Here is a 12,365-nt window from a genome sequence, read left to right on the forward strand (position 1 = left end):
CCAGTTGGGCAAGTTATTATTTGAGACATTAACTGTGGCAGGCACCTTGTGGCACAGAATCAGGTTGATACTAGTTTCTGCATAAACGTAGGCTATCATGAGTTTTATACATAATTTTATGTTTCTTTGTACCAAATGGAGGACACACATGGGGCTAGAGATCTCTGAGATCGCAGTAATAAATACTCGGTATTGCAAAGTTTACTTATAAGTTAAATTGTGTCAAATAAATTCTACAAGCACCACTTTTAGATATTAAAAGAAAACTTGACTTGCCATGTTGCTGCCTAAATAATGTATTAATGAATTAAAATTGTATCTCGGGGGTGTGCCTGGTGGTTCCAATGTTCTTTGGAATTATGCCTACGAACTTAATCACACGCTAGTGACAGTAACGTTAAACATGGCTGCCTTTACTGGACCAGAGCGTGCTAGTTGTGTGTTTTGGTTTGAAGAATCGAAGTCTGCGACAACAGTTCAGCATAATTTTCGTACCAAGTAGCTCTAAAACCAGCTCTGTACCTTGTTTAATAAAATTTATATGAATTTTCAAAGTTGTAACTAGTCCTTTTTGAAACGCCCTATATATATATATATATATATATATATATATATATACATTACAACTAATTAAAAGTACATGTTTTTGTATAATTTCTTTTAGCTGTACCAATATTGTTCTTATTTGACAAATATAGTTAGTAACTCTAAAAGAGCATTGCAATAAAAAAAGCATTGCGTTTTTGCTATTTTTATTTCCTTTTTCAGTTAAGAAAACAAAATTTTAAGAAATTACAGAATAGAATAACACTGCTCTTGTTTATATCCTGAACTCTGAGATCAAAGAATAATTTTCTCCCAATCCTGTCCCAATTAACTGACTATGTGTTACAGATGGTTTGAGAATCTAAAGCTGATCTTGTAGGGAGTGATCAGACTGACCCGCAGGGGTACGGCCTTCCATAGATTAATTGAATGTGTGTTACAGATGGTTTGAGAATCCGAAGCTGATCTTCTCAGGAGTGACCAGACCGACATGTAGTGGTACGGCCTTCCATAGATTAATAGAGTGCGTGTTACAGATGGTTTGAGAATCTGAAGCTGATCTTATCAGGAGTGACCAGACCGACCCGCAGGGGTACGGCCTTCCACAACCTGAGACCTCGGAAGATTCCTCTGAGCCGTCACTACCGCACCATCCACCTGTCTCTGGCTCTACACCGGTTCCACATCCACTACTGGATGTCCTTTGCTATGCAACGAGGCCTGGAGCTCACAGGACAACGTATATCCTCCAGCTCTGGTACGTCTGGACTAATTAACCTCAGTGTTGGCAGCAGACAAATATCCATTAATTCTTTTCTCCATTACTATTTAATTTGTTATAGCACCAAAATCAAAACGTCATGGTACAGGTATTTATGGAAACATCATTTCTGTCCCATCCACAAACAATGCACTTAAATGTTTTGTTTTACAGTGTTGTGCTACTTACTATTCATGCTTTAAAAAATGTATGTTTTCATCCCTGTACACAACTTACTGTTCTGTAATATTTTTTTACCAAATTGGATGGTATTGATAAAACTCTATCACTTAGCAATGAAATCATTTATCAAAACAATAAATTCTCCTCATTATTTAAACTGTCACATGAAATGAAATCATATTAAAAACTTTTAATAATAATGTGTTTTATTATATTATAAGATACATAAAGCCTTGATTATAGAATCAGTTAGCACATATAAGTGAAAGCATCATAGAGAGGTTAAGGTTAATGGAGAACAAGAGACGTGTTCGATAAAATAGATTTTGAGCAAGGTAACTTTTGAAGAAACGTCAGCTAAATTAATAACCGGCAGTTTTGTTTTTTTAATAATTTGTTTCTCTATTTTGTAAACATCAACAGTTCTTGGTCTAGGTCCTATAATTAATTATGTGTAATATTTCATCTAAAAACTATCCTATTCATTCAATTTGCTACTGCATTTTATTAAGTTTTAGTGTATAGGTGTACAGTATATATTATCACATGATTCTCAATCTTCACCGTCCTATCTTATAGTGTTTATATGCCTCAGATTTATTAATATTACAATTGTATTAGTATTACAATATTGTAATTTGAGTTTAACTTTACATATCTCATATTTTAATAAGAATTAATTATATTTTTGTTTTTAATGTGGAGAAGTGATTATTTTAAGTAATATATTATTGTCAATTTCATGTTTCAAGTTTTAATGTTTTGAAATTAGACATGATGTTGATGAAATTAAGTTTTCACTTCTATTGTGTGGTCTTTTCCACAACCAATAGGGAAAACCTTATATTCTATTTTTCCCTCAATATACAAACATTTAAAGGTACACATATTTTTATTAAGATAAAAATTCCATAAAGATGTACATTTTTGCTACAAAACTATTTAAAGTTATCCTTTGTCTTTTTTATTTTCTGAAGTATAGTTATTTTATATTTGTCTTTATTTGTTAGTACAAGGTTCATCAACTCGGGGGAAATACGTGTTCCTCACTGACTCACTATCTCTGAATCTTTGTATTCCAGAACATACATTGACGCTGGTACCAGTAGATGATGGGTTGAAGCACCGGCCTCGGCCTGAGTGGGCCATTGTGTACATGACTTGCGAGCTTAACGATGCCGAGGTTTGGCTGAAGAGCGCGCTGCCGGAGGAGAGTGGCAAGGAAGTAGGTGAACTGTGTTGAGTTGTTTGTTTACCACAAGTGATTTTACAGTATTGTTTAATGTCATAATGTCCATTGTAATACAAAGGAACCTTAACCCTTCATACGCCTTATTAGTGGATTTCCTATAATGCCAAGACAAGTAAACAAATTTTGTGTCTTTAAGTTCAAAGCTAATTTTTATAATAAATAAATTAGAAAAAGATAAAATCAAAAAATTTAAAACAGGGAATTTTACTTAAAATTAACGTATTTATTGATAAAAACAAAAAAGAAATATTTACAAAACTGTTTATTTCAAATAAGTTTTAATTTCATTGTATAATATAGTTAAACAGAAAATTTTAATTACTTTTTACTATAAAACAAGATAAATATTTCAAACTGATCACATCACTACCACACAATGAAGAATAATACACACGAGATATGTAGAAATCGCACGAGCTTGTGACAACCGATAAAGCAGTAATACACACCACAGATATGTTTGGTTATGGCTCTGTAAGAAACACATGACTGACGAGCAGATGGTCGGAGTTAGGCAAAGGGCGCTTCCCTCTCCCTACTGCAGAGTGTAGGTTGTTTATAAATACTTCCTTTGCAACCGCGATAAGCATGGAGCAATAACTCGTGGAAACAATAACTATCCCAAATAAAGCCCACACAAGTTTAAACTTGGTACAAAAATTAATCTTATGAGCATCTCGGTAAAGTTCATTGGCCAGGTTGATACACCATTTTGTTTCAATTTAGCAGCCATTCAAACTTATCAAAAATTCACAACTCTGTTCGTTATTTATGAAGCTAGAAAAAGTGTTCTAGAATGCTTAAAACATTTCCTAAACTTATTGTTATAAGCCATTTTTTGTATCTCAAACGGATTTCGATATATTGAGTATATGTAAATCCCAACTAAGTCGGTAGGATTAATTTTTTTTCCAAGATAAGGTTTTGTATTATGATACACAATGAAAACTCATGTAATGAAAATAGTAACATTTTTGGTCAAAGTATAAACCAGCTGGAGACAGACAGTGTGGTGACATGGGTACTATTCAAAATATCAACAATGTCTTTAATTATTATGTTTCACACTAGCCATGTTTGTTTTACAAACTAAGCAAGCTTATCACATAGAAGGGTTCTTTATCTTTAATTTGACTTGTATTATAACAAAGTATTACAATGTATCAAATAAAAATATTGTTTATTCATCAATATTACAAGAATGCATTTAGTGATGTCCAGTCTTAAAATAACAGTAAGCTTAAATTATATAACTGAAACACAATCTTAATCTTAAATTAATACATTATTTTCGTACCAATATATAGAAAATATTGAATGGATAACAGTTTTTATATACACAGTACATTAATTTTTTTGTTTAGAGTCAAAGATCAGTGAACGAATAAAGGGTTTTATCTATTAATTATTATTGTTATGATATATTAAGTATTTTTATCTAGTAGTATGTGTTTGTTGTTTGTTATGATAAATATACAAAAATGTGATAAAATTGGCCACTGGAGATTCTTGCTCAATCAGATCACTCGATGGCAGTTCTAGTGATGAACTTTACATATCTCATATTTTAATAATAATGAATTGTTTCTATTTTTTTATATGAAAGAAAGAAAGAAACACTTCTTTATTGAGGCGAAATTAGGACCATATGGTCCTTTCTTACATTTAACCTCTTAAAAATATGTCTTAACAATGCAAATTAAGGCTAATTAACTATAACTTACGCTTAGTATTCCATTCACACAGTCACGATTCAAAGAGTAGCCCCACCGCCCGCCCCAATCATCCGGTCCAGGTATATGGTTTTTTTTCTCCAGGTATATGTGGAGAAATAAGTGATTATTTAAAGTTATATGTTATTGTAAATTTCACGTAAAGTTTTAATGTTTGGAAATTAGGTAGATGCTTATGATGTTTACGAAATTAAGTTCTCACTTCACTAAACGTGTCATCTTTTGCACAGCCAATTTTTTCCCTTATATATCTATTCTTTCTTTTCCTCAATATTGAAAATTTAAAGGTACATATTTTTATAAAGATAAAAATTTTATGAAGGGGTGTATACATTGAATTGATTTATTACATTTTTCACAATTATTGGGTACCAATCTAATTGGCCGTTGGCAGCCAATAGATTGCTTTAGTTTCATACATTTTTCATTTCAATAAATCTTTTGTAAAATTAGCTGGCACATTAAACTAAATTGTTTGTGCTGCAATATTAACAAGGGTTATTTATTTATCATATTTTACATCATTTTTGTGTTTAAATGTTATTTTGCTTAATTTTATTTTACTTTTTTCATTGCATAAGTGTGGCCAAAGACAGAAAAATAGAAGCAGAAATGCATCCCCTCTATGGGTGAAGGGTTTGGGCCTCTAAGAGAGCAACACAACAAACAGACTGGTGCCCCATCATCTGACGAGTCCTTCATATTATGGTTAACTGAAAGGTGGTTGTGTTACAGACACTCTCACTGCGGCAACCTGTGGAGAAGTGCTATTGCCTGAGTGTAGGAAAGGTGTCGTATGGCAGAGAGGCATCCCCTCTAGGTGTGAAGGGTTTGGGCCTCTAAGAGAGCAACACAACAAACAGGCTGGTGCCCCATCATCTGACGAGTGCTTCATATTATGGTTAACTGAAAGGTGGTTGTGTTACAGACACTCTCACTGCGGCAACCTGTGGAGAAGTGCTATTGCCTGAGTGTAGGAAAGGTGTCGTATGGCAGAGAGGCATCCCCTCTAGGTGTGAAGGGTTTGGGCCTCTAAGGGAGCAACACAACAAACAGACTGGTGCCCCATCATCTGACGAGTGCTTCATATTATGGTTAACTGAAAGGTGGTTGTGTTACAGACACTCTCACTGCGGCAACCTGTGGAGAAGTGCTATTGCCTGAGTGTAGGAAAGGTGTCGTATGGCAGAGAGGCATCCCCTCTAGGTGTGAAGTGTCGGGGTCTCAAAGAGGGCAACCCTACACACAGGCTGGTGGTCCACCATTTGAAGGGTGCTTGGACCATGAGTAACCGAGAGGTGGCTTTTGCACTATTTGACTCGTTCATGAAGACCAAGGTATGTGCAACCCAATCTGGTATTATTTAGTCATACTTTTAGGAGTGGTGAGGAAATTCCTTCAGATTACACAGGATCAACGTTCTAATTTTATAATACTTAATACTATTCAGTATTGTAATACAATACAGTGCAAGTCCTTGCTTTCTGATCCTTGTTTGCTGTATTATTCTATGTTCTTAGTTTACGATTAATATCAACGTATACCTAATCAGTATTGCATTCCTCATCATTGATCACACCATGAGCTCACTGTTCTTGATGGATTTCTACGCCCTCCAAAAACCATATTTCTATCTGGTGCATCATTTCCCATGCTCGGCACATATTTGCTGTGTTCACCTGTTTACTTCAGATTGTTCTTCAATAGTTTGGTAAGATATGGCTGATTGTACCATATTAATTCCAGTCTTTTTGTTTTTCACCATCCACTATAAACATGCAATGGCATGATGGCAAAAAAGCCAATTTTCAAGTAAATTATAAGTTTGATTATTCGTGTCCTGAATATCTTCTACCACAATAGTTTTTCTAATAAGAAAAGCTCCAACCTCAGTAAATGTGTATTATTTAGTGTATTTACAGTATTAGTTATCAAAAAGTAGCAGTAAACATAAGGGGTTGTTTTTTTTTTTTTTTTTTTTTCAAACAAATTTTGAAGTAATTCAGATACTGGAAAAGGGAAGAGTATAAAGACAGTTGTGACTGAGTTGGGTGTGGTGGATCTAGGTATTGAAGACTGAAAAAGAAGTTATTTTGAAAAGTGGGTACATCTGTGTGATAAAGCTGATGGTAGTGGAATCAGCAAGAAAAAAAAGAATGAAGGTGAATATAAACTGATGCTAGAGGCACTATTTCTTTAATTGTGTCACGTTAGAGTCATGGGAAGCCAAGTTACTGGATCTAGGTTCCATACAAAGGCTAGATTTTCATGAAAAGTTTAAATATGGCCAATCTTTTATAGCTAGCAATGGCTAAATTTGGAAAGCAAAATAGGTTGTCCAACAATGTAATTCATTGGTGAAAAACTGCCTACAGACTAAATATAGTAGTAATAACTTTATCAAAACTAGAGGAGTTTATATTTTTTTAACGGTTTAACGTATTAGCTGTTTTAACTAAAAAGACTGAATTCAGTCATGTTGTCAAAATCGGTCAAAGGGAGTAGTAGTTAATTACTTTAGGACAAGTTACAAAAGAATCAACAGATTCATGTACTTTTTGTTTGAGGTTAAAATATGAGTATCTTTCTAAAACTATCTAAATATCACTCAGTGTGTAGTGTTAAATATATCAAGGCAATTATCATTCATCGCACAAGAAAATTCCAAATTAATATAAAAAATTAAGAACATATTTATTTTATATAGACAATGTTTCAAGGAAAATTTAGTTTTCAAATCGTTGTATTCTTGAGATGAATAATTGTTGACGGAATAAAAGTAATTTAAGTATAAGTTATGTGTATTGACATAATTTTATATTTGATTTGCAACGTCTATTTTTGAATACTTATGTAATGTCATGTGATTTATAGTGTTAAGACACCATTCTATAGTTGTATTATTTATGCAAATCAGTGTAAAGTTTACTTTAATTGAATGGAAGAAAGTAGTAGTACTTTTATTTCATGTTCATCTTGGATCATAAAATACTAAAAGAACCACTCTTGCCCGTAATAAGTTATACTTAAAAAGATAGAAAATCCTTTATTCCAAACTGAGTTTTTGTTCACACCAATCAAAAAGAACAATTAAATCATAACATATAAATCCATCACATAAATTAGATGATACGTTACATGACTGGTGTTTAAAATAGCAAATTGGTGTTTTGCGTCTTCTGACATGGTAGATTGAGAATTCATTATAACACAAATGTTAAAACATAGTACATGCTTTATCTTGCATTTACTCCTGGGTAGGTGCTTGAACACTTCCAAATAGTGTTAAAACTATTTTCTCTACATTTTTTATTCCGAACAATTTGGAAAATTACATTTACTTGGCCTTAGCAAATTATAATTTAGAAATTACTTGATCTTTTTGTTACTACCCAGTTCTAATGTACATTATTCTGTGGGTTTACGCCCATAATAGTCTCATTAATCAATCAAATATTTTTACAGCAATTGAAGAAGAATTTGTCAACTGAAGCTCTGAAAGGATTCCGGGGAGACACAACGAGCACACCTCTCAAATCTCGCAATCGTAACACCGGAGGACAAGTCACCCCACCTGCGCCCCCTCCACCTGCACCTGCCATTCAAGTCAGTTTTATTATTACCTAGGGGAGACTTGAGTAAGCAGCCTACACTCATTATTTGGTTGTTTTTGTCGAATTGTTCGATATATTATCCAACTTCGATATGAAAAAATCGTACACAATAAGAGTTATAATAAATTACTGTAACAATAAGAATCTCGTTTATTACAATTTTAAAAACATAAAGTTAACACTAACATTACAAAAGAACAAAACCAACTAAGGCCTTGACTTATATATCAAAGAAACCTTACAATATTTATAACTTGTCCAGCTTGATGGCAATGGGCAACAGCTTTTGTGAAATGGAGGAAAGAATTCTCCCCATGGGTTACCAGGAGCCAAACGTACATGTTGAAGCCACTTAAACTAATCTCGTCTCACATATTTTCCTCATATTCATCGCCATTTTCTTCCATTCCATTCCTCATTTCAGTCTCAAAATATTAGTCACTTCTTGCTGTTTATTTTTTACATTAAAACTGCTGTAAGTAATAAGGTGAAATCATATGCTAAGTTAAATAAATTGTAATATCGAACATACCTTTGGATAAAAACATCGAACAATTTGTTAAAAACAACCGAATAACGAGTGTAGGCTGCTTATTAAAGTCTTCGTTTTTGCTTTTTTATGAATTCTATTTAAATCCCAGTCATTTGAAGGGTTATATCAATACTGCCCCCAGTTGTCAATTTAAATATGAGTAGAAATGACATACATTTAGCACTCGCCAAGTTGAGATGCAAAACTCAGCCAGCCACTAGCCGTGATCAGGTAAGCTGAGAGGACAACATCTGTAATTCCACTTGAGCTGAGTGGGAGATCAGCAGTATGAGTTACACTTAGTTACCTGATGAGTAAGTTAATAGATGAGTAGTTACCTGAAAGGAATTTGAGTAGTACAATTTCATAAAGGACTACATCTTTCTAATCAAGAGACCTTACTTATTTCATATTGTGTTATTACATAATTATTTATTTGAGATAATGTTTAAAAATCATCTTTCGAAGTCCAGTAAATCAAGTCTGATGGATTCTTGTATAGTTTGATATTTAAACCCTTTTTTCATTACACTGTATTTGTTTCATTTGCTTTTAGAGATACATATACAGGATGGATAACAGGATTTCGGACATTTGCCATCGTTATAGGGTATAAAAGGTATAACACAACATTTAGAGTATTGGAATCTATCCTCTTCGTCAGGTGGGGGAGATATTAATAAATACAAAAATAAAGAACAGAAATAAGTAAACAAAGGAAAGAAAAAGGTTCAAACATACCTAAAATCTGCTTGAAGTCCAGTCTAAGCGTTGTCATTGCACAGGATGCAAGTCCCAAGCATAAATCACAACTACGAGGATCACAATCACACATCACACTAGCACTGTGGATATATATATATATATATATATATACAGGATATTCAGATCTTTTTAGTTTTTGGCATCTGCCTTTGAAAATCAAATCAAGCGTGATTAACACCTTTACTGCAGCTTTATACAGAATGGTACAACCAGTATCAATCTTATTCTGTGCTGCAAGGCTTCTGCCAATGTCAACCGTTAAACATTCTTAATTTAATAATTTTGTAATGATTGAATTGAAGGCAAAAAAAATTGTCTTGTATGAAACTAAGAGCAACACCTTTTCATGTGTACCAATTGTTGACACAGGCAACTCCTTCACCAATGACCAAGCTGCAGTCAGGGCAGGCGGCAACCATGCTACAGCAACTTATTGCTGAGGCAGAGAACAAGAACGTGGTGTTCAGCGATGACCTCAGCACACAGACTCGGGAGCAGCAGCTGCAGGGGCTGGCTGCATGTCACGAGGATGATGTGGTCCACAAGAATTGGCTCAGTGAGTTGAGATGAAATTCCTCAAAACATGCTTCAGGTTTCTTCAAGCTGTGATTATTGTATATATACCCTCTACTTTCTGCTTGAGAAGTAAACAACAAACTGAAGAATACCCACTCTCCTCCTGAGTTACTGATTATGGGAAACCTGTAACTGTTATTGCTAATAAGGACCATTATTGCATGAACTTAGATTCAATCACCAAGTCTCTCACTATCTTAAAAATTCTTCCTTCATCACCTCCATCCGTCTCTTCCATGGTCTTCCTCTCAGTTTCCTTCCAATGTTCTGTTGACTCCAGTTCTCTAGAATTATATCATTCAAAATTTTTACATACATTCCCAAACACTTTAATAGGTAGTATTCACTTTAGACATTCCATTTTTACTGGCTTTCCGATGTCCATTTTTGTATTTTGAACAATATTCTTCATAAGTGCCACATCACCCACTTGCATTCTTCTTCATTCCACTTTCTAAATAGGTCTCACAGAAGGAGCCAGGCAGGATACAAATTTTGTAAGGCTTAAAATGTTCTTAATTAATCAGCAGTAAAGCAACTATCTTAATAAGTAAGTCAAGCCAGTCAAGTATCCAACTAAGTAAATATATCAATGCTCATATTAAAAACTTTTTAATTTACACAATCTGTATTTTACTCATTCGTATTGATGTTGAAGTATTTAAAATTTGGTGAAACCCATTTTACGACAACTCAGTAAACAATATCTACCATATAAGAAAACAGTATTAATAAAAGTGTAAGGTATAAACATTTAGCTTTAAATTGGAATCATGCTGGTTGAGTGTGCTATATTCTTGCACTTTGGTTATAGTCGCTCTTGTGAACAGTCAAGTGCTCCTGAAGGGCATAGAGACTAAGGGCTACGTGATATTGAGTGCTGCCAAAGCTGAAATCCTCCAGAGGGTGCACCGGCCTGTATGGAAGGACAGGACTCTGGTCTCCAAGACCACCTGGGTCGGCTCGTTGGAGTGTATGCAGTACTATGCCACAGTCAGTGCTGGCGAGAACGACTCCTTGGATGGTGAGTGAATGTCAATTCTTAGTTCAGTTGTTGATTACCATAGAATTTAGGAAGATACTGTTTAGGAATTTTGATGGACAGCTATAACTAATCATTGGTCAACAATATATCATTGATAATTATGTTTTAAAAATTAATTGATAAAAATGTTCGGTGGTTGACAGTACCAAAAAGATTGAGCAAACACCATTTCAGCCAATATTAACAATATTTTGTTTATATGATGTCAGCTATTTTATCACTTAGCTATTGGTATTACACAGTTTTGATGTTTCAGGCAGTAATGATGGAGAATGTTAATCTTTAAGTGAATTTGAAGTAAAATTGGTAATAAAAAAATGGTATTGTAAAAATGTGTTTACTTTTTTAGAATGTACAATATAATTGTTTTTGACCCTATGATGTGGAATTTTTTACTTGTGTGGTGACCCCTACGGTGGGATATTTTTGAAGAAACCTAGTATAAAATACAGAAGTTTAGTAAAGCTTCACTAACTTTGATCAGCTAATTTTGATCAGATATTTGTAATATTGTTACTCAAATATTCATAATGAAACTTAAAATAAACCTATAGTAATAAATTTACTATATCATTATTTTTGTGGTTCTACCATAAGACATCAAAGAAACATTGTCAAACCAGTAGTAGATTTTTCTATCCTGAACTGTCATATTTCCAGCATATCTTGTATGTTAGCCTTAAGACAAAATATTATAGTATGAAACACATTTATAAAAAAATCAATCTATTATTTTAAATAATCCTCATCCTGATGAGGAATAATTACCACTTTTTTTACTTATACTGCCATTATTGCAATTAACAATATGGACATGTGATCCTTGTTTTGTCTACAACGTTGTCTTTTAGTTGGTTAGTCAGAATAATTCCAAAATTGGTGGCAAGATAGAAGCAAATGATGGGCTGTTGCCAATTGTTTTATTTACGTCTAACCACTTAATGGGGTCATAAGTCAGTGTGTATAACTTTTATATAACATCAAAGGGTTAAAACATTATGGATTTTACTTTAGAATAGTTTTTCAGTGTTACATAGCTACTATCTATAAACGAGGTAGAGGACACCATGTCACGTGTTGTGTAACAGTCTTCGCTGAGGTTACATGCAAAATTTGCTGATAGTTAGACTGCATGTTCCTATGTCGCATATTAACCATGAAGCTGGCAGCTAAACATCCTGTAGTGGCGGGCTATTTTTGGTCAGTTTATGAGCACTTATTCTAAGTTATCTCTACACTTCAAATACTATGTTTTTATCATGATATTATTAGTTGTTTTATTCAGTAATATCTGTAGAATAATAAAATATACTAATAAATATGATTTATTTATATTTTTCACATTTAATGAAACTGGAG

General features: G+C 33.5%; 1 protein-coding gene across 1 annotated transcript in view; it reads left to right on the forward strand.

The window, feature by feature from the left end:
• LOC124367633 (protein KIAA0100-like) overlaps nt 1–12,365 on the forward strand; it is a 103,924-nt gene that overhangs the window by 68,698 nt on the left and 22,861 nt on the right. Inside the window, exons 24-29 of the mRNA XM_046824607.1 lie at nt 1,083–1,303; nt 2,572–2,714; nt 5,596–5,811; nt 7,940–8,080; nt 9,755–9,941; nt 10,776–10,985. Coding sequence (XP_046680563.1) covers nt 1,083–1,303; nt 2,572–2,714; nt 5,596–5,811; nt 7,940–8,080; nt 9,755–9,941; nt 10,776–10,985 — 1,118 coding nt within the window. The remainder of the gene's footprint in view (nt 1–1,082; nt 1,304–2,571; nt 2,715–5,595; nt 5,812–7,939; nt 8,081–9,754; nt 9,942–10,775; nt 10,986–12,365) is intronic.

The sequence above is a fragment of the Homalodisca vitripennis genome, chromosome 8 (assembly GCF_021130785.1).
Source record: "Homalodisca vitripennis isolate AUS2020 chromosome 8, UT_GWSS_2.1, whole genome shotgun sequence".
NCBI classification, from domain to species: Eukaryota; Metazoa; Arthropoda; class Insecta; order Hemiptera; family Cicadellidae; genus Homalodisca; species Homalodisca vitripennis.